Source organism: Cucumis sativus, chromosome 7 (genome assembly GCF_000004075.3).
Source record: "Cucumis sativus cultivar 9930 chromosome 7, Cucumber_9930_V3, whole genome shotgun sequence".
Classification (NCBI taxonomy): Eukaryota; Viridiplantae; Streptophyta; class Magnoliopsida; order Cucurbitales; family Cucurbitaceae; genus Cucumis; species Cucumis sativus.
Window position 1 is genome coordinate 21,562,028 of NC_026661.2, and position 17,651 is coordinate 21,579,678.

The following is a 17,651-nucleotide window of genomic DNA, read 5'->3' on the forward strand; positions in this document are numbered from 1 at the left end:
ACTTCCTTTATATATTAACGGTGTAGATTTATTTTTAGAGATATCTTTTTAAAATAACAAAATATTAAAATTATTTATTTAAATTCGAAAAATTGCATTATATAACAAAAAAATATATTAGAAAATAAATAGCTCTTAACACATTTGACAAATATGAACAATAATTAACAGTAATTTGATGGTAATCTGCTTTTAAATTTGTTATTTTTGTAATTTTGAAAATATGAATGACATAGACACTATTATTATAGATTTTTCTTGCTATTTTTAAATAGTTTTATTTTTTGTGTTATCCATGACAATATTTCATACATTTATTTGTAATTATTAATGGACCATACATTAATATTTATTTTTTAAACTATATCAATAGGTAATCTTGTAATATAATGATCAATGCGAGTTTGGCCATAACTTCTCATCTTTAGGTGGTGGAAGGTCGGAATCTTCCAACCAAGAGTGTACATGAATTGAGTTGGGTTAGAGAGATCCAAGTAGTATTTTCAATGCCTCATAAAATTCGGGTTCAGTTGGTTGGATTTTTTTTTCTCACCTAAAATATATTCTTCTACTAATTAAAAATACTCAAATTAGTCTATGCCACATATTAATAACTAACATTTCATAAACCTCAAATGTTAAATATAAAAATCTAACATATCTAATACAAACTTCAAACAACCATATATGAATTATAATATTTATATACACATATACATATATAATTCAGGGTACGTTAGGTAAATTCAAATTTTAAAACATGTAATTCGAATCCAATCCAACTAAAAATGAAAAAAAATAAAATAAAATAATCCAACTCAATTCTTATAAATAACTACATAATTCAAGTTGTTTGGATTGTCACTTTATTTAAACATCCTTACTACTACGATTCCTAACGGTTACCCACACAAAAATAAAAAATATGACTTTTCAAATATAATAAAAAAATAGCAACAAAAAATTAACAAATTTAAAAGTTGATAACAGTGTAATTACCCTATTATAGTCCCAATATGCAACACAATGAGCTGTTTTTTTTTTCTAAATCTTTTTGTCATTTGATGAAATTTGTGTGTGATATATATCATAAAATATTTAGAAATGGTAAAAATATTTAAAAAATGTCTTTTCAAATATAATGAAAAAAACAAAATACAACAAAGAGAAAAGAGGTTTGAGGGTAAAGCGGTAAAAGTTGATTAACCCTAAGTTGAAACCCGGAGGCAAATTGCAAAGTGGACCCATTATCCATCACATTCACAACTGGGTCTGATGCCTTAAATTAATCAACATTTTATTTAAACAATAATAATAATAATAATACGTGACCTTTTCACAGTAAAAACAGAAGTTTCTGGAGACATTTTAATTGAGAGAGAGAGGAAAAAAATATCCAACTCTCAGATTTAATCTCAACCCTACATCTCCCTCCACCTTATCCCCCACCCTCTAATACACATTCTATTCTATTCTCCCATCTCCTTACATTCTTCCAAAAATATATACAATTTTATTTATCATTTCCTCTCCTTCCTCCCCCCCCCCCCCCCAAAATTAAAAAGGAAAAAATTCAAAATATTTAATTTTAAAAAACTATAAAAGGGCCATGGTTCTGGAGTGTTCTTTAGTCTCTAAACCAAAACACACTTTCCTGTTTCCCTTTCTTTCATCTCCTTCCTTCCTCCCTTCTTCGTTCGACATGTCGTTCTCCTCCCTCAACAAGATGAATGATCGTTCCGATTCGTCGTTTTACAAGTTTCGATTTCTGTAAATTCGTCGACAACACACAAAGAAAGAAAAACGTTGGGTTTTACTCAAGGAGAAATCAAATGGCTGGTAAGAAACAGAAAAACGACGATCTGTATGCCGTTTTGGGGTTGAAGAAGGAATGCTCTGAAGCCGAACTTAAAAATGCGTATAAGAAATTAGCTCTGGTAATTTAATTAATTAATTAATTTGGGTTTTTCTTTTTTGATCTCTCTGTTTTTGGGTTTGATTATTATGTACTTTTAGAGATGGCATCCAGATCGGTGTTCGGCTTCCGGAGATTCGAAGTTCGTCGAAGAAGCCAAGAAGAAATTTCAAACTATCCAGCAAGCCTATTCTGGTACTTTCACTTTCTTTCTTTTTTTTTTTCCTTTTCAGGAATTTAGTAATTTACTAATTCCAATTATTCAATATTATTTTCACTTTTTATTAGTTTTTGTTTTTGTCTATTTTTTTAAGTACAACAAATGATCACGTGACATAGTTCAACTATTATGTCCAACTAAAATAGACTTATATATATCTTCTTAGCTTTTTTACTTGATTGCTTCAGTAAGTTTATTAATGAAGATTTATATTTGATGGTTATTATATTTGATGGTTATTATAAGTAGAAGACTAAAAATGAGGCTATTAAAAGTAGATTGAAAGGATCAATATATTTAATTTTAATCCATAATGGTTAATAGTTAATATTTGTTTTGTGGGGATTTGGGCTTTATTTATCGGTTGTTTCGAGGCGATGGTTTGGTTTTTCACTGTGGTCACATGGGGTGTAGTTTTATCGGACGCGAACAAACGGCTGTTGTACGACGTTGGAGTTTATGACAGTGATGATGACGACGACGACGACGTAAGCTCTTCCACATCTTAATTACAGTGCTCCTTCCGTTACTTTTTTTTTTTTTTTAATTGCCTAAAAGTTTTGAAATGGAAAGGAAGGAAGGGAAATTGTGATGTAGAAACTAATGAAGTGTTGTTTGGTTTTTGGGGGTTCTCCCCACGAAATTTTGGTCAGGGAAATTATTGGGGTCACCCCCAAATGTTAAGACTCTCTTTGGTTCGCTTCATTTGCAGGGTATGGGAGACTTCTTGACCGAAATGGTTGCTATGATGGATCAAACTAAGCCTAACGTAAGTCCCCTTTTCTTTTTGATCGGATTTTCGGTTGATTTGAACATCTAACTTAGTTGTCGATTGTCATAATAGTTATGGTCTAGAAGTCCTTTTGAAGGTTAGTTTTAGTGCAACTTAGAGTTGACTGCTGTTGTAGCCTCACTTCATGTTTATGGTTTCATTATCGTAAACCTCACAGTGTTTATTGATCTACGGTGTATGCCAACTACACCGACTAAGTATATCCATCCCATGACTACTACTTTTTATTTTTTTTTAATCAAAACACTATTTTCTTATTAACTAGTAAGTACTTTCTTTAGGGAAGTGGGGTCTCTTTGAGGAAGGTAAATTATAGTTTAGTGATTGAACATATCGTAAAACGAAGCTAATATGACCATAACTTAAGAGAGAGAGAGAGAGAGAGAGGTAAAGGAAGAGAGAGAGTGGAAATGGGCCGATGGTCCAACCATAGTCTGGCCAGATGGTGGAGCGACTAACTTTTAGGCGGTGTCGTGTCATAAATCTCGTCACATGTTGTTCAAATCCTAGGAAAGTCTTCAGGCGGTGGTGCCCCACAATGAGTAAAAAAAGAAGAACCAGTTAAGCACAGAGATCCTCCTGGGGCCCTCTCCCAGTCCTTTATTTTGGATGTATTTAATTTTCTTTGCCATCTTTCGGATTCTCTTTTATTGGGAAAATTTTAAAACGACAGGAAAATGGAGAAGAAAGCTTCGAGAAATTGCAGGAACTGTTCCAAGAAATGTTCAACGACGACATGGACGGTCTCGGATCGAACTCCCCGACTAGCTATTTCTCGTCCTCCTTGTCATCTTCCTCCTCCTCGTCGTACTCCGAGTGTTCCACTTCCAACAACAAGCGAAATTCGTCGGATATGAACAACTTCAACTCTTTTCAAGCTCATCACGTCCACAATTTCTCCATGGGGGTTAGTTAGCACACACATTACATTATAATTAATTCTTAGAAAGACGTTAAAAGTTTCTAGTTTGTGTTTAGAAAAAAAAATTAAAATATATGATTGGTTGAAATTTCAGAGAGGAGGAGGAGGAGGGGGAGGAGGAGAAGGGAGCAAGGGGAGGAATTGGCGGAGGAAACGTTAGAAGGAAAAAACAAAAAGGAGAAGGCAAAGAACAGAGGAGGGACGACATGTCGTCTATGGCACACAGACGACAGTGAGGGTGAGGTTGGCATTAGTACTGTCGATCAGATTTTTCAGCGAAAATGGTGCTGACGTAATCGATTGGAGGCTGCCAGTACTGAAACGAAATGGCAGCAACATTGGCACTATGATTTTCCCCTTTTACCCTCAAGCAAATTATAAATTATTGTTTATTTACAAATTCGCTATTTTTTAATGTTAAAGTCATATCTAATTTACTTTTTATGAATGCATTTTCTCTTTATTTTTTGTGTATTCTTTTACTCTCTCTCTTTACTTTCAAGCTCCCTTTGTTTTAGACGATTTGGGGAAAAAATTATAATAATAATTAGATATACCACGTGAAAATCAACGTCTAATAGATAAAATTAATCATAAAAAATAGGGTTAGTGGTCAATTCAAACAGTAGTGATTCCATTAATACTTAAAAAATGATCATATTAAAGACAAAAAAAAAAGAGGCAGGGGCAATATAGTTGATTAAAGATATAGTAAGGGGTCAATTTGGAATGTGAAAGTCACGTGGGTATAGTCCCCACATTATTAATTTTGTAAAGAGAAAATTGGAAAGGCTTATTTATTCGTCTGCTCGACGATGGAAGAGCATTCGGCGCAGCAAAAGGTGCGGTGTCCCACTACTTTAGAGTTTGAAACGTACTAGGGCCCTCCTTCCTTGCAACATGTAGCCAACCACTCACTTAAATTGATACTCCAAATTAATAATAATAATAATAATAATAATTCTACTTTTTGTTTTTGTTTTTTTTTTTTTTCTCCTTGTCATAAATTTTGAAAGATATATGTAGCAAAAGTTTCCTCTAAAGTATGTGCTTAGATGTACAATTGAAGCGCTAAAATTCGACCATTAAAGTAAACTACTTCAAGTATTATGAAGATATAGTGATTAGTGACGTGGTGGCAGTCACCGACCGACTATAGTTATGTGTGGAAGTGTAACGTTTTCATGTATTAGGAAGATTTATAATGATTTTTTAAGGGTTAATACTTGAAATTATCTTAAATTGAGGTCTAATATCTATATTTCCTTCCATGGGTGTTAGAACTAAAAGGAAATATATATGTAGACGTATGCGAAAACAAAATAGTACTTTAATTAATAAAAATAAAAGGACTGGCATATAAATTTGGGGGTCCATGTAGGCATCGTCGTGTCTTCAAATCACGACATTGAAAGTTCGTCACCATCAATGCATTCGGTCTTTTGGGCAACTTGGAGATGGGAACTCTCATTTGCACTTGAAAATGCAAGAAGATTCTCAAGTCATCCTCATGTTATTATATCATTATATATATAAAAATATAATAACAAGAAAAAGATTTTTGAAAAAACTTGTTATTTTCCATATATATATATATAAAGAATCGTTGCAATTGTGGAGACTAAAGCTATAATTTAACTTTTAAAAAACACAAAGTGTAAGACCTATTAATTAAAACAGTATACTATTAAATTATAGATGGGTTTAATATATAAAAATGGTAAAAGATATAAGTGAAATGACCTCTAAAAGCTTGATTGAGACGACTAAAATTGAACTTATAAGCACATATTCATTTCAATCGATTTGAATCCAAGTTGTATATTTGTATAAATAGCAAATGGGCATCCTAAAGAAAATGATAACAATAATTAGGATGGATTAAATTAATCCACTTTGACATATTCATTCCAATCCCATTAAAAGAAAAGTAAATAAATAAAATATTCTCTCAATTTCAACTTGCATTGATATAAAGAGAGAAAAGGGGTGATTTGGAAGGGATAAGGCAACTTTGATCATAGAAAAAAATAAAAAAGGAACAAATTTGGCAAATTTAACAAATAATTCTAAAGAGCAAATGGGGCAAGTGGGGGGAAGAACAATATTTGTTTATTTATTATGATCAATTTAAGTGTTGTTTGAAAAAATAGAGATAATGACAAGTTGGGGGACAGAGAAAATTCCTTCCTTCAAAAGTGGACAAGTTGAAAAGAAGAAGAAAGAAAGTGGTTAATGGAAAAGCACTTGGAAAGTTACAAGTTGGAGTCTTGGACAAACTATATATCATATTCAACACACAACAACTTGCATGAGTTTTCAATTATACATGTCAGTATATATATATAAGAGATTCAAATGGGGTCATAGTCGATGTGGTTGTTGTTGTGTCATCGTCTTATCCACTCCAAAAGTGCTTGAAGAAAAGTGGTTGCGGTTTCGATTTATATGTTAATTAGTTCTAAAACTTCACATTTTACTCTAACTACGATATTTAATTTCAACTTCTATTTCATTACTGTTTTGATTTTCTAAATCAGTATGTTGTTTTTGTCTTTTCTTAGTCTCTCGTCTTTAAAGTTTAGCTTTTTTTTATAAGTTTGTTGAAAATTATTACCCTATCGGATGTTGATAACGAATATTTTAATACTTGTACACAATTTTGAAAATGTTTATAGAAACCAAGTAATTAAACACGTGAAGTTTACAGAAGGCAGAGTAATATTAGTAAGATAAAAAGATTATGAAACGAACCTTTTCTTTTATTATTATTATTATTATTATTTAGCTCTCATATTTTAGCATGGTTTAACTTTCATTTATATAGTATTTTTCATGGTTAATTGCATGTAAATTTCAAAACGAATGAAAATGTTTACGATTGATAAATAAACATCTACAAACATCAACAAATATTTTTGGTTCATTTTACCATATATATATATATAAAATTGGTTATCAATTAAAATAGATAACTACGTGGAAGAAATGTTTTGGGCCTTTCTCGAAAACTCCAGCCCATCAAAATGATTGGTCGGCCTTGTAAAATTTTAAAAGCCCAAATTTCTATTTCAAGCCCGTAATGTCTGAATCAGGATTGCCCATAGTATCCAAAGTCCTTTTTTTTTTTTCCTTTTCTTCAAAAGCTTTATTAGATTTCCTTTATTTTTACAAAATTTCACTTTGATTAGAAAAGTGAACGATCACGAGTGTATAAGTAAGTACAATGTTATATTCATTGATACGAGGTCTTTTGAAATTAACTAAAAGCAAAACAACGAGGGTATAATAAAGAAATGGACAATATCATACCACTGTGAAGATATATGGGTTCGTTGTTCTTATCATTTTCGTTTAGTACAAACTGACTTTTAATTACAATGCAACGTAAATTTTAGAATTCAAGTACTCTCATTTCTTAAATAAGAAATAAAATATTGATTGAACCAATATTTCAACATTAAAGCATTGCGGAAACATCAAATTGAAATATACAAACAAAAAAAAAATGATATATATAAGAGTAAAACCTCTTGTCACAGAATTTGACACAAAACTTTGTGTTAACTAATGAATATATACTTTTTGGTATATTCAATCCAAAAGTAGTATACATGAAAGACATTAATTTAAAGAAAATTATTTTTGCCGTCTACTAAACTTAAAATAGGTATATTTTGGTTTATTAATTTTTAAAAATAATTTATGAATACATTGGATGATCGAACTCTCAAATGTTATGCTTTTAGTTCTCAATTGAATCTTAATATATTTTATTTTTCAATAGTAGGTGCATATTATACATCACAAGTGATCTCTTTGAGATAACCTATACGGTTAGATGTTACAAAATGAAGCTACATCGTCTTATGCTCATTATCAAGTGCTAAAACACAGTTATTAAAAGCATTTAGCTCCCATTTTGTGAAGTCTTTTACGAGTTGTATGGTTTGTGGATTGGTACTGTAACAAGACTGTAATGTAATGTAATTCAAAATTATGTTTGGATCGAGCCTTTTGGGACCAACTTATAATAGCAAACTTATTACAACCAAGCCCTACTTTCCATCGCTTTCATGCTTCACGATCCATTATCGTTCCACTCTCGATTCCTCATGCATTCCAACATCTCTCAAATTCTAATTACATTACAACTTTCCAAACAACCCTTTAAGTAATATAATTAATGTTATGTTTATTTCCAAAAGGCAAGTTTCATTTCATTACATAATTCGTTGTTCATTGTTGAAACAATAATCACAAATGTAATTCAACTTCAAAACTAAAATCAATCAATCTAATTGTATTTTAAAATGACGTAAGATCCACTAAGAATACAATATCCACTACATATATAATTAAGAAATTGTCATAATCTAATACGAAAGATGGAGACACATCACTATGGATCCGTTAATAAAATTCAATTACGATAGCACCAACCAATTTTAGGGATAAAAAAGGTGACCTAAATTTGAAAATAACCTCCTAGAGCTAAAAATTCAAAAGAAAATAAGATTAAGAATTTTAAGACCTCTCCTTTGAAAAAACGGCCTTTAAATAAACTTCATTGCTTTGCTATATTAGCCGGAGACGACTGAGAAACCTTTATTAGTTTTGTTTCCCTCCAAATGTTCTTACGCTTGTACCGCGAAGAACCCTAGAAAATCCTTTCTCCTTCTCCTTCGCGTTTCCGATTTTGGATTGTCATTGTCGTTCTTTGCCGGTGCATTTGTTTTCTGTTCGATCAACAACAGAATTCTCCAAATTCTGCATATTCTATTTTGTATAATTCTTTGTTTTCGTCTTCTCATCTCTTGCTAACAAGGAAACCATGAGTTCCTTTCTTCACAAACTATGGGACGAAACGCTTGCTGGCCCTACGCCAGACAATGGCCTCGGAAAGCTTCGAAAGTATGATCCCGTTTCGGCTTCGGAATCGTCTTCGGTTAAGATTTCCGGGGACGTTCCTGTAACGCGGAGTATCACCATTCTGAGGAGGAGAAACTATGATTTCAGGAACTTAGCGGATGATCGTGATGGAAGGATGATCGACTCGCCGCGGACGCCTCTAACTCGTGAGTTTCTCTTTGTTTTTAGATCTATCGGATTTCTTTTTCCTGTCTATTTGTGGTTAATGTATGCTTATTCATATATTTTATGTGTTTCATTTGGAAATCACCTGCGTAGATTGTGTGTTGCATGGAAATTTGAAGAAATTAATTCGGTTATTTGATGAGTTTCTTATATGTGTAATTTTGTTTTGTTTCTTCTGTTCCTTGCAGCGGGGACGCCCGATCTTGATGGTGATCTGAAGAGGATTCCGTGGAAAAGATTGTCGGCTGAATCATTTGAACATGACGATTAGAAGTAATGAATTTAAACATTTAGTTTCTTTATTCACGTATCCCTCGTTCACATCCAATCAATTTGCATCGTCTAATGTACACGGATTTGTATGCATCGTTTCTTCATTTTGATAGAAATGAGATTTAAGAAGATATGTTTTCAATAGATGGATTCCTCTTTAGAATGCACTTACTAACGTTCTCTTTCGTTAGACTTGAATCATACACTATAAAATACATTGGTTCATAATCCAATGAAAGGGAAAATGTCCGTCAAATGCTTTTAGAAGAAAATGCAATTAGGGTATAGTATATGGTTTATTATCTTTGAGTTACTAAATGAATTTCTTCCTTCTAGTTTTCTTAAGAAATATAGAAAATGAAATCTGTTTCTATCCTAGAAGAAAAGACACCGTTTCTTTCAGATCCTGTAGTTTTCCTCTGTTGATAGATATTTCAAAAGGGCATAATCAAGATTGTTCTATATTTTTGTGAATTATTGTGGAATCTGTATAAGATTAACCTTTAGTCTTTGCATTTGTTGCAGGACGCCGATTACAGTCTCATTGTCGATTCAACCATTGAAGGGGAAGCAGCCAAGTATCTGTATATAAGATATGTATCTATGCATGTGTGTGTGTATGTATGTATGTATGTAAATAATACCAGCCAACCTAGCTACAGTTCTTCAATCCACCCGTTGGCATTAAAATTTATGCTTCGAGAGGGAGGTTGAATTTCTTAGTTTTCTGTTGGTTCTCAGTAATTTGTAATTACAAACCTTGTGAATTATGTGTATATATCATTATTTCATTCGTAATGCAACTCCTCTTTCGCTGGTTTTCATGTCTTTTGAATCAGTTTTGAACCGCAAATCACTTACACTTGAATTAAAGATAGAACAAAACCATAACAAACTGATCTAAACAAAATTATTGGGATTTGAAGGCATGAATAATAGATATTATTCTGTGTAGGTTTAACTTGCAGAGGATGCCTTGACTTTCTCGATCAGATCGGCGGCATCTTGAACGGTAGAGATGCCTTCAGCTCCACCTTCACCAATTGACACTCCAAACCTCTCTTCCAAAGCCATCATGATCTCAACCTGTAAGTGTTCCTTTAAAATTGTTAGCAATGGGTTTATAGTTTTAACTTTTAAGTTAGATTGTCTTGTGATTGTGTGCTGTTTGGTTTAAAAAATTTTAGTTGACTCACGGTGTCAAGAGAATCAGCTCCCAAATCAGAAAACTTTGTTTGAGGGATCACTGCACTTTGTTCCAGAGAGAGTTGCTTGGCAATTATTTCTTGAACAACTTCCAGTGTTTCTGGTTGGGCCTTCACATTTTTTACATCACACCCATCTTACTTTCAAGCCAATAATTGCATAGGTAACACTTTTAAGAATAATAATTGAGTGAAATTGTAAATATAACAAAATCTATTGGTGATAGACTCTATCGTTGTAGTAGTCTACCGACGATATGGTCTAAATTTTGTTGTATTTGCAAATTCCATTGTACTATATTGTCATTACTTCAAGTTAGAACTTAAAACCAACCATTTTTCTATTTTTCAACACTGTTTCCACTTTCCCATTTGGTTCTTTTCCTTTATAACCTTTCACCGATATTCATCTTCCTTTTTGCCCAATGAATTAGAAGTTTTTTCCTTGTTTCTTCTTTTTTTGTTATGTGTCCAATAACCTATGGTAACAGTAAATACACGACTTTTCATCTCATCAGCAATAAACTATAAAGGGATCATATTATTGGTTTTACCTTTTTCTGTGGTCCATTCTCATCTATTTCTCGTTAGTAAAACAAACTTCATTAGTTGTTATCAGTGTGTGTATGTATTTTCTTTTGTGTATTTACAAAATATATGTTTTGAACTTTTTCATCCATAAAAAAGATATATTTGAAAATTTTGCTTAGTAATAAAAAGCAGAATTTTGATATCTTTAATATTAAGAAAACCATATTTTCAATTGTTTTTTTAGAATATTACATTTGATCAGAATGGTCATTCAAAACTGGAAAGTTATTTATATAATTTTTAAAAGCATGGATTTTTTTACTAAGGTTTCATTCGATAACCCTTTTCTTTTTCCGTTTTCGTTTTTGAAAATGAGGTCTATTTCAATTTCAATTTTTTTCCTTTTGTCGTCTACTTTCTGCAAATAGAATTTTGAAAACTAAAAAAAATTCTTCCTAAAAATTGTTCGTTTTTGGACTTTGGTTATGAATCCAACCATTTTATTTAAGGAAAATGCAAATTATGACAATTAAATAAACTTATACCAATGAAGTCTAGATTGTCCCGATTCAATTGTTTTGTTTTTAGATCCCTTAAATCAAAGAAATTTATTAAACTATTCTTTCGCCAATCTTTTTCTCCCTTAAGTAATATTGGGAATGCATTTAAATTACCCCAAAATTAAATCTATTACCATTACAGTGAAAAACAAATAGAGTTAATAAAACGGTAGAAATGTATACACAAATGCCTATAAATTAGGGAAAGAAATAAAAAGGCTTGAGTTGTAAGAGAAGGTACAACAACTTACAACGGAGCAACATATCTTTGATCTGAATGACTTGGAAAGTGAAGATGCTCCTTTTGCAGCCTTTGCCACTTTCATGCTGGGAAACACCCTCTCCCCACAAAACAAACTACCGTCCTGCATAATTTCAATGCATTCGGGGTAAATTCTTCTTATTTCTTTTTTGAAATATTTTAATTATTTGTTTGATGTGAGTGATGTGGAAGAAATGCATAAAATTGTGTGTATCTCGAGATAAACCCAAGTATTACCTTTTAGTTTACTATATAGATTTTCACTTATCTACAGTTAGGTTAGATTGTACGTTTGGTTAAAATGTCATTTATGATTTGTATTGAGTCTCTACGATTTGATCAATTTCTTTTAAATGGTTAACATTCATAAAAGGACTTGTTAAACTACCGTATGCAGTAATTTTATCAAACTATAATGACTAAATTCTAGCAGTTTTTTTTTCAAATCACAAAGACTGATTTTATCGTTTAGTTGTTGATGGAGCTACGATGATACATTAAAATCTTCATTCACATCCACACGATATTAAATTTTAAAGAAAAAAAAAATATATTTAGTGGTAGGTGGATAGACTTACTCTTGCTGATAGGCTATTACGCGAATACAAAACAGTACTCTTGTTTCTCATCGAGGAGGTGCATGTGAATGTTGTGGGAAGTGGGGACGATGCGAAGGACGACGACATGATCGAAAAGAGATGGAAGGAATGGAAAGGTAAGGTAAGTGTTTAATGAAAGGTTTGAAAAAAGAGAGTAAGAATGAAGTTGGGAGAGGGAATGGTGGAATTTATAAAATGCTGTTATTAGTTATTAAAATGAATTGAGAAAGATTCGATGATAACGAAGGCTTTGTTTTGGTGTCAATTTTGGCGGATGGCACTATGGTTCCTCTCTTCTTTAGCGGACCTCTCAATCTTTTTGCTTTAACTAAACAATTGTTACCAAAATTTATTCTTTAACCTTTTACTTTGCTTTTGAGAATGAAATTACTCAATTCTACGTTCAGTCAATTATATAGCTTTCGAAGCTTTTTTTCTGACGTGCTGGTATTTTGTATGCTTTGTCGTTAAAATATTATACGTTGTTTTAGTGATCATTTAGATTGACTAAAGAAAAGTAGTAATCGTTTGGATTGATCGATAAAAGTTTTTTTTATAATTATTTTTATTTAAGCTCTTTTAATAAAAAGAAAAAAGAAACAAGTTTTTTTAGAACTATTTTGAGTAATTGTCAAACAGTTAAATTTGTTTGATAAATTAAACACTTCAAATATACTATTAGTATGTTTGAATTGAAGTATAGATTAATTGGTTTAAATTTAATATCATTAATATAAAAGGTCTTCAATTTAATTTGAACTCGAGATTAAAACCTACATTTCAACTTGATGATGGTGCATGCGTGAGTTGGATTTGAGAATTTTTTAGATTCAATTCAATTGTTTGGGTACTTTTTCTTCAATCAAAATAACCCGTATTGAATACTTTTTTTTAACCCGATAACCCTTGTTGAGTAATGAACCCAAATCAATCTTGAAGCATTTGGAATAGGTTAATCACTCGTTTATATTTTGTCTTAAAAAGTTTCGTACCGACATTTTTTTATTTAATTATTTTTATATATCGGTTAAGATTAACAACTTAATCTTGGTTTACATTATTAAAATTAAGTTTCTTTACAAAGTCTAAAAATCTAGTTTTAGGAATTATTGAAGAATACATTATATAAAGAAAAACCCTTTCCCTTTGTAAAAGTAAAATAAAAACTAAACTAGGTTATATATGTGTACATATATAGAGAGAGCTTTACCTAGTTTTTAAAAATATTTCTAAAATCGGTAATTGAACAAGGCCACAAGTATCTCCCATTATTCAATTTCGGTTCTCAATTTCCACTCACAAAAATGACAGAAACAACTTATAATACAAATATTTTATTATTTACAAAAATGACAAATTATAAAGTCATGTTCACGAGTATAAAAATATGAATTTGATTATTTTTGCTATATTTACAAAATCACAAACCATAAAAACATTTTTATAAAATACCTAAACTAATTTGCAACCAATATAATTTTCATTTCTTGTACCTCTAAATTTTAGGATTAGGCTATTGTTATTTTTTTTTAAAAATTGCTATCATTTGTCATTATTACTATAAAATTAAAATATATTCGCATATTGTGTTAATTTGTACGAAAAAATATTTTTAATCATTTAACGAACTATAAACAAACAAAAATTATAATCGAGTCCGTTTAGATTATCTTAGAAAAAATATTTTTCAAGAAACTCATTTTTATTAAAATTGTTTAAAATCTATCAACTATTTTGAACATACTCGTTTTTTTAAAAATAACTTATTTTTTAAATTAAAGAATGAATTAATTTGAGTGTATTAATTGTATGAATTAATTAAATACAAATGGATGAATTGTTTTAACTAAAGTATTATTAATTTGTTTAATAGGCTCAATTTTGGAAAACAGAATAATTACTAAAAAGTAGAAGCGGTTTTGGATGGAGGGTAAAATGGGTATTTAGTTCAACAACAAAACAAATAAATTTGAATTTTGAAGGAAAAAGAAATAAATTAGTGAAAAGGAAAAATGCAAAGTCTATTGTTTTCCGGGAACGGTAAGCCGGTGGGGAGGGTAAAGTTGTAATTAAACAAAGAATATTGGCGTTTTAAGTAAATTAACAATCGTACCACATAAAAACAGCGATGGACTACCTACCCAAGGCTATGTGCCGGCAGCGTCATCACGGTCACTCCGGTTACAAACACTCCCGGTACAATCAACCACCAATCATTCATTGCCACATCATCTATCCCGTTACAATGTATCGCCACGTGTCCTCTTCCGAAATAACTCCCTCACCGACGCCGTCAGTTCCCGCTCTCCCTGTTTTTTCCGTCAACCAAAATTAAACTCTTCATTTTTTTTCTTTACAGAAATTATGCCATTTTCGCCGGTCAACCCCAAACCCTAACCCTAACCCTTTATCTCTTTCTCTCTCTCTCTCTCTCCGGGATTGTATCTTTGCGTTCCAGATCGCGGCATATCTCCGGCCCATGACGGTACCGGACCGATTCGCATGTACCGGTGAGCCAACGTCACGTTATTTTCATTTAGTTGCCAGATCGGTGCGCAACATTTTCGGATCGGCGACTTTTTGTTCGAAATTGGAGTTGATTCTATGAAGGAAGACGACGAGATTCAGTCCTATCCGTCGCCGGGAAGTGGATCTCCTGCTTCGCCGATCTCCAACGGTCGGATTACCGTAACGGTTGCGGCGGTGGCGCCTCCTCCTCCTCCGCCTTCTTCTCAGAACATGATAACCTTGGCACTGCCGAATCAGCAGTCAAAAGGTGGCGGCGGAGGAAGCGGCGGAGGCGGAAGGGAGGATTGTTGGAGCGAAGGCGCGACGTCTGTGTTGATCGATGCTTGGGGAGAGAGGTATTTGGAACTGAGTAGAGGGAATTTGAAGCAGAAGCATTGGAAAGAAGTTGCTGATATTGTGAGTAGTAGAGAGGATTATACGAAGATACCGAGGACTGATATTCAGTGCAAGAATCGGATTGATACGGTCAAGAAGAAGTATAAGACTGAGAAAGCTAAGATTACTGCTGGAGGAGGCCCCAGTAAGTGGCCATTTTATGATAGGTTAGATCAATTAATTGGTCCGACTTCGAAGAATGTTGCTTCTACCGCCGGTATAGCCACCGCTGTTAATCCACCTCTACATCAGAACCAGAAAGTTCCTGTAGGAATTCCTGTAATGAATCGACCTATAATTCCCTTCCAAGCTCATCATAATCACGGTCATCAACCGCAATCCAAGGGGACAAAAGCTCAAAAGATCCAATACCACAAGCGGCCTCGAACGACTGATTCCGATTCCTCAGGCTCCGACAGAGAAACATCCCCAACTTCTAGTGATAGTTATCTGCAAGTAAAATTCCGGAGGAAAAATGTTAGGGTTCAGAAGGAGGCGGTGAATCCGAATTTGGGGAAGACAGAGAAGGGAAAGAATGGATCGAGGGAAAAGGGATGGGGAAATGCTGTGAGCGAATTAGCACAAGCAATTTTGAAATTTGGTGAGGCGTATGAACAAGCCGAGAGCTCAAAGCTACAGCAAGTGGTAGAAATGGAGAAGCAAAGGATGAAATTTGCCAAAGATCTTGAATTGCAAAGAATGCAGTTCTTCATGAAGACTCAATTGGAGATCTCGCAGCTTAAACATGGAAGAAGAGTTGTTGCTGCTGGTAATCATCATTGTAGCAACAACAACAACAGTAACAGCGATAGCAGCAACTAGATGATGAAATGCAGAATTAGGTAACTATTTTTCTCATCTTTGCAAATGTTAAAATCTGTATTAGTTTTACTCTTTATCTGTATCCTAATTTATCATTTTCTCTTATAAATTAACTTGATCAACATGTTCAAAGCCTAGTAGTGATTTGTCAGTGAGTCTGTTTTTACCCATTAGAATCCATCATCATCTACTCTTTAGTTTTCTTCATATTGGAAGGAGAAAGGGAAATAGTTCTCTCTATATAAAACACTGTTAATTAGAGGAAAACAATGAAGTTAAATCCATTTGGAATGAATGACTGTTCTTTCCTATTTCTTCCTTTTTGCTAATTAATGGATAAAGATGCCAAATTGGGTCAGACCCAGATTCTGAATTTGCATAGATACATTTGTCATCAAATGATTCAAACAAAATATAATTAAAAAAAATACTTATAATAAAACAGAAGGGACCAGGAGAAATCATGCCCTGACTTTACATGACAAACAGACTCCCTGATCCTCTCATTAATTAAGGCTTAATTTTTAATCAATTAGTGGATTAGATTTGAAATAATTAAAACATTTTTTTTTGGCATTTTTTTAGGAAGAAAAGCATGTGAAGATAAGATTGATTGTCTGATTGTTGAATCTGATACTATGATCTTTTTTTCTCAACAGTATAAACATTAACTTTGGATAGGATCAAATCCCAAGTGGGTGTGTGACGAAGTGTTATTACTTTTTAAGTTTTACCTTAAAAGGTCTTTTGGAAATGAAAGTGTAGAATGTAATCAAGATTACCGAATATCAAAAGTAGGATGAAATGCTAAAAGGAAGGTTAGAATACCATTGTATGTAATCAAGATTACCGAATATCAAAAGTAGGATGAAATGCTAAAAGGAAGGTTAGAATGCCATTGTGACAACAGTGGTAGCAGAATGTAATAGAAACCACAAACATGGTATAAAAAAAAACCTCATTTTAAATGTAGATTTACAATTACAACTCGTTACATTCTAGCCTCCTAAACAAGCCTTTTGAGGCCTTAGGTGGATTGATTTTACTCAATGCTTGCCTTTTCATATCCCACCAAAAGAAAGAACAAATTCAAATGGTTGATTTTGGATAGAATTTCTTGCTTCCACAGCATTAAAGGATTGTGTTTTGGTTTAATGGAAACTTTTCGAATTTATTCCCCTAAAGAAGAGTATAGATTTAGAAACATTGTGAAGTATTATATTTGAAATGCGAGTTTAGTTCCTTTCTTTCCGATGGAGTTAGATATGTGGATTTGAACTCCAATTCAAGGGGATTTGTATGTATTAATTATTGTGTTGAGGTATGATTGTATTGGTTCGACTTTCAACTTATAGGGACGTAAAAGAGTAATGATTTTAATCCTTTCAAAAGCTGTATTTACATTTTGTGGCTTATATTGAAAAATGAAGGATGAAAAGTGGAAAATTTTATTTTATTTCCAATATTGTGTCTTTGAATTTATATATCATGATATTTTCAAAAATCTTTTAAAAAAATTGAAGTTTAATTTTAAGAAAATTTAGTGTA

The 17,651-nt window shown here is 32.3% G+C and overlaps 2 protein-coding genes and 1 non-coding gene across 7 annotated transcripts; all 3 read left to right on the top strand.

The window, feature by feature from the left end:
• Positions 1-1,551: 1,551 nt before the first annotated feature.
• On the top strand, positions 1,552-4,313 carry LOC101209199 (dnaJ homolog subfamily B member 6). Its single transcript, XM_004141675.3, has 6 exons — positions 1,552-1,937; positions 2,017-2,110; positions 2,550-2,623; positions 2,848-2,904; positions 3,602-3,835; positions 3,945-4,313. Exons 1-6 carry the CDS (start codon positions 1,731-1,733, stop codon positions 4,008-4,010), a joined length of 732 nt encoding a protein of 243 aa, XP_004141723.1. The 5' UTR covers positions 1,552-1,730; the 3' UTR covers positions 4,011-4,313.
• Positions 4,314-8,420: 4,107 nt separating this feature from the next.
• LOC101208956 lies at positions 8,421-12,674 on the top strand. 5 transcript variants are annotated; one of them, XR_004218308.1, is made up of 5 exons: positions 8,421-8,928; positions 9,136-9,220; positions 9,746-10,308; positions 10,408-11,905; positions 12,392-12,674. It is a non-coding gene; the product is annotated as an uncharacterized LOC101208956 (transcript). The 5 variants fall into 5 exon arrangements; XR_004218309.1 differs by having other exon boundaries at positions 12,337-12,657; XR_004218312.1 differs by having other exon boundaries at positions 8,425-8,928; positions 11,827-11,905; positions 12,337-12,642.
• A 1,779-nt stretch (positions 12,675-14,453) lies between these two features.
• LOC101208469 (trihelix transcription factor ASIL2) lies at positions 14,454-17,097 on the top strand. Its single transcript, XM_004141672.3, has 2 exons — positions 14,454-16,123; positions 16,763-17,097. Exon 1 carries the CDS (start codon positions 14,982-14,984, stop codon positions 16,101-16,103), a length of 1,122 nt encoding a protein of 373 aa, XP_004141720.2. The 5' UTR covers positions 14,454-14,981; the 3' UTR covers positions 16,104-16,123; positions 16,763-17,097.
• The last annotated feature ends 554 nt before the right edge of the window (positions 17,098-17,651 follow it).

Bases quoted from the DNA above. Each gene is read 5' to 3' on its own strand.
- LOC101209199 (XM_004141675.3), top strand. From the start codon at position 1,731: ATGATCGTTCCGATTCGTCGTTTTACAAGTTTCGATTTCTGTAAATTC. The intron at 1,938-2,016 runs GTAATTTAATTA...ATGTACTTTTAG, and splicing joins CGTATAAGAAATTAGCTCTG to AGATGGCATCCAGATCGGTG. The intron at 2,624-2,847 runs GTAAGCTCTTCC...CTTCATTTGCAG, and splicing joins ATGATGACGACGACGACGAC to GGTATGGGAGACTTCTTGAC.
- LOC101208469 (XM_004141672.3), top strand. From the start codon at position 14,982: ATGAAGGAAGACGACGAGATTCAGTCCTATCCGTCGCCGGGAAGTGGA.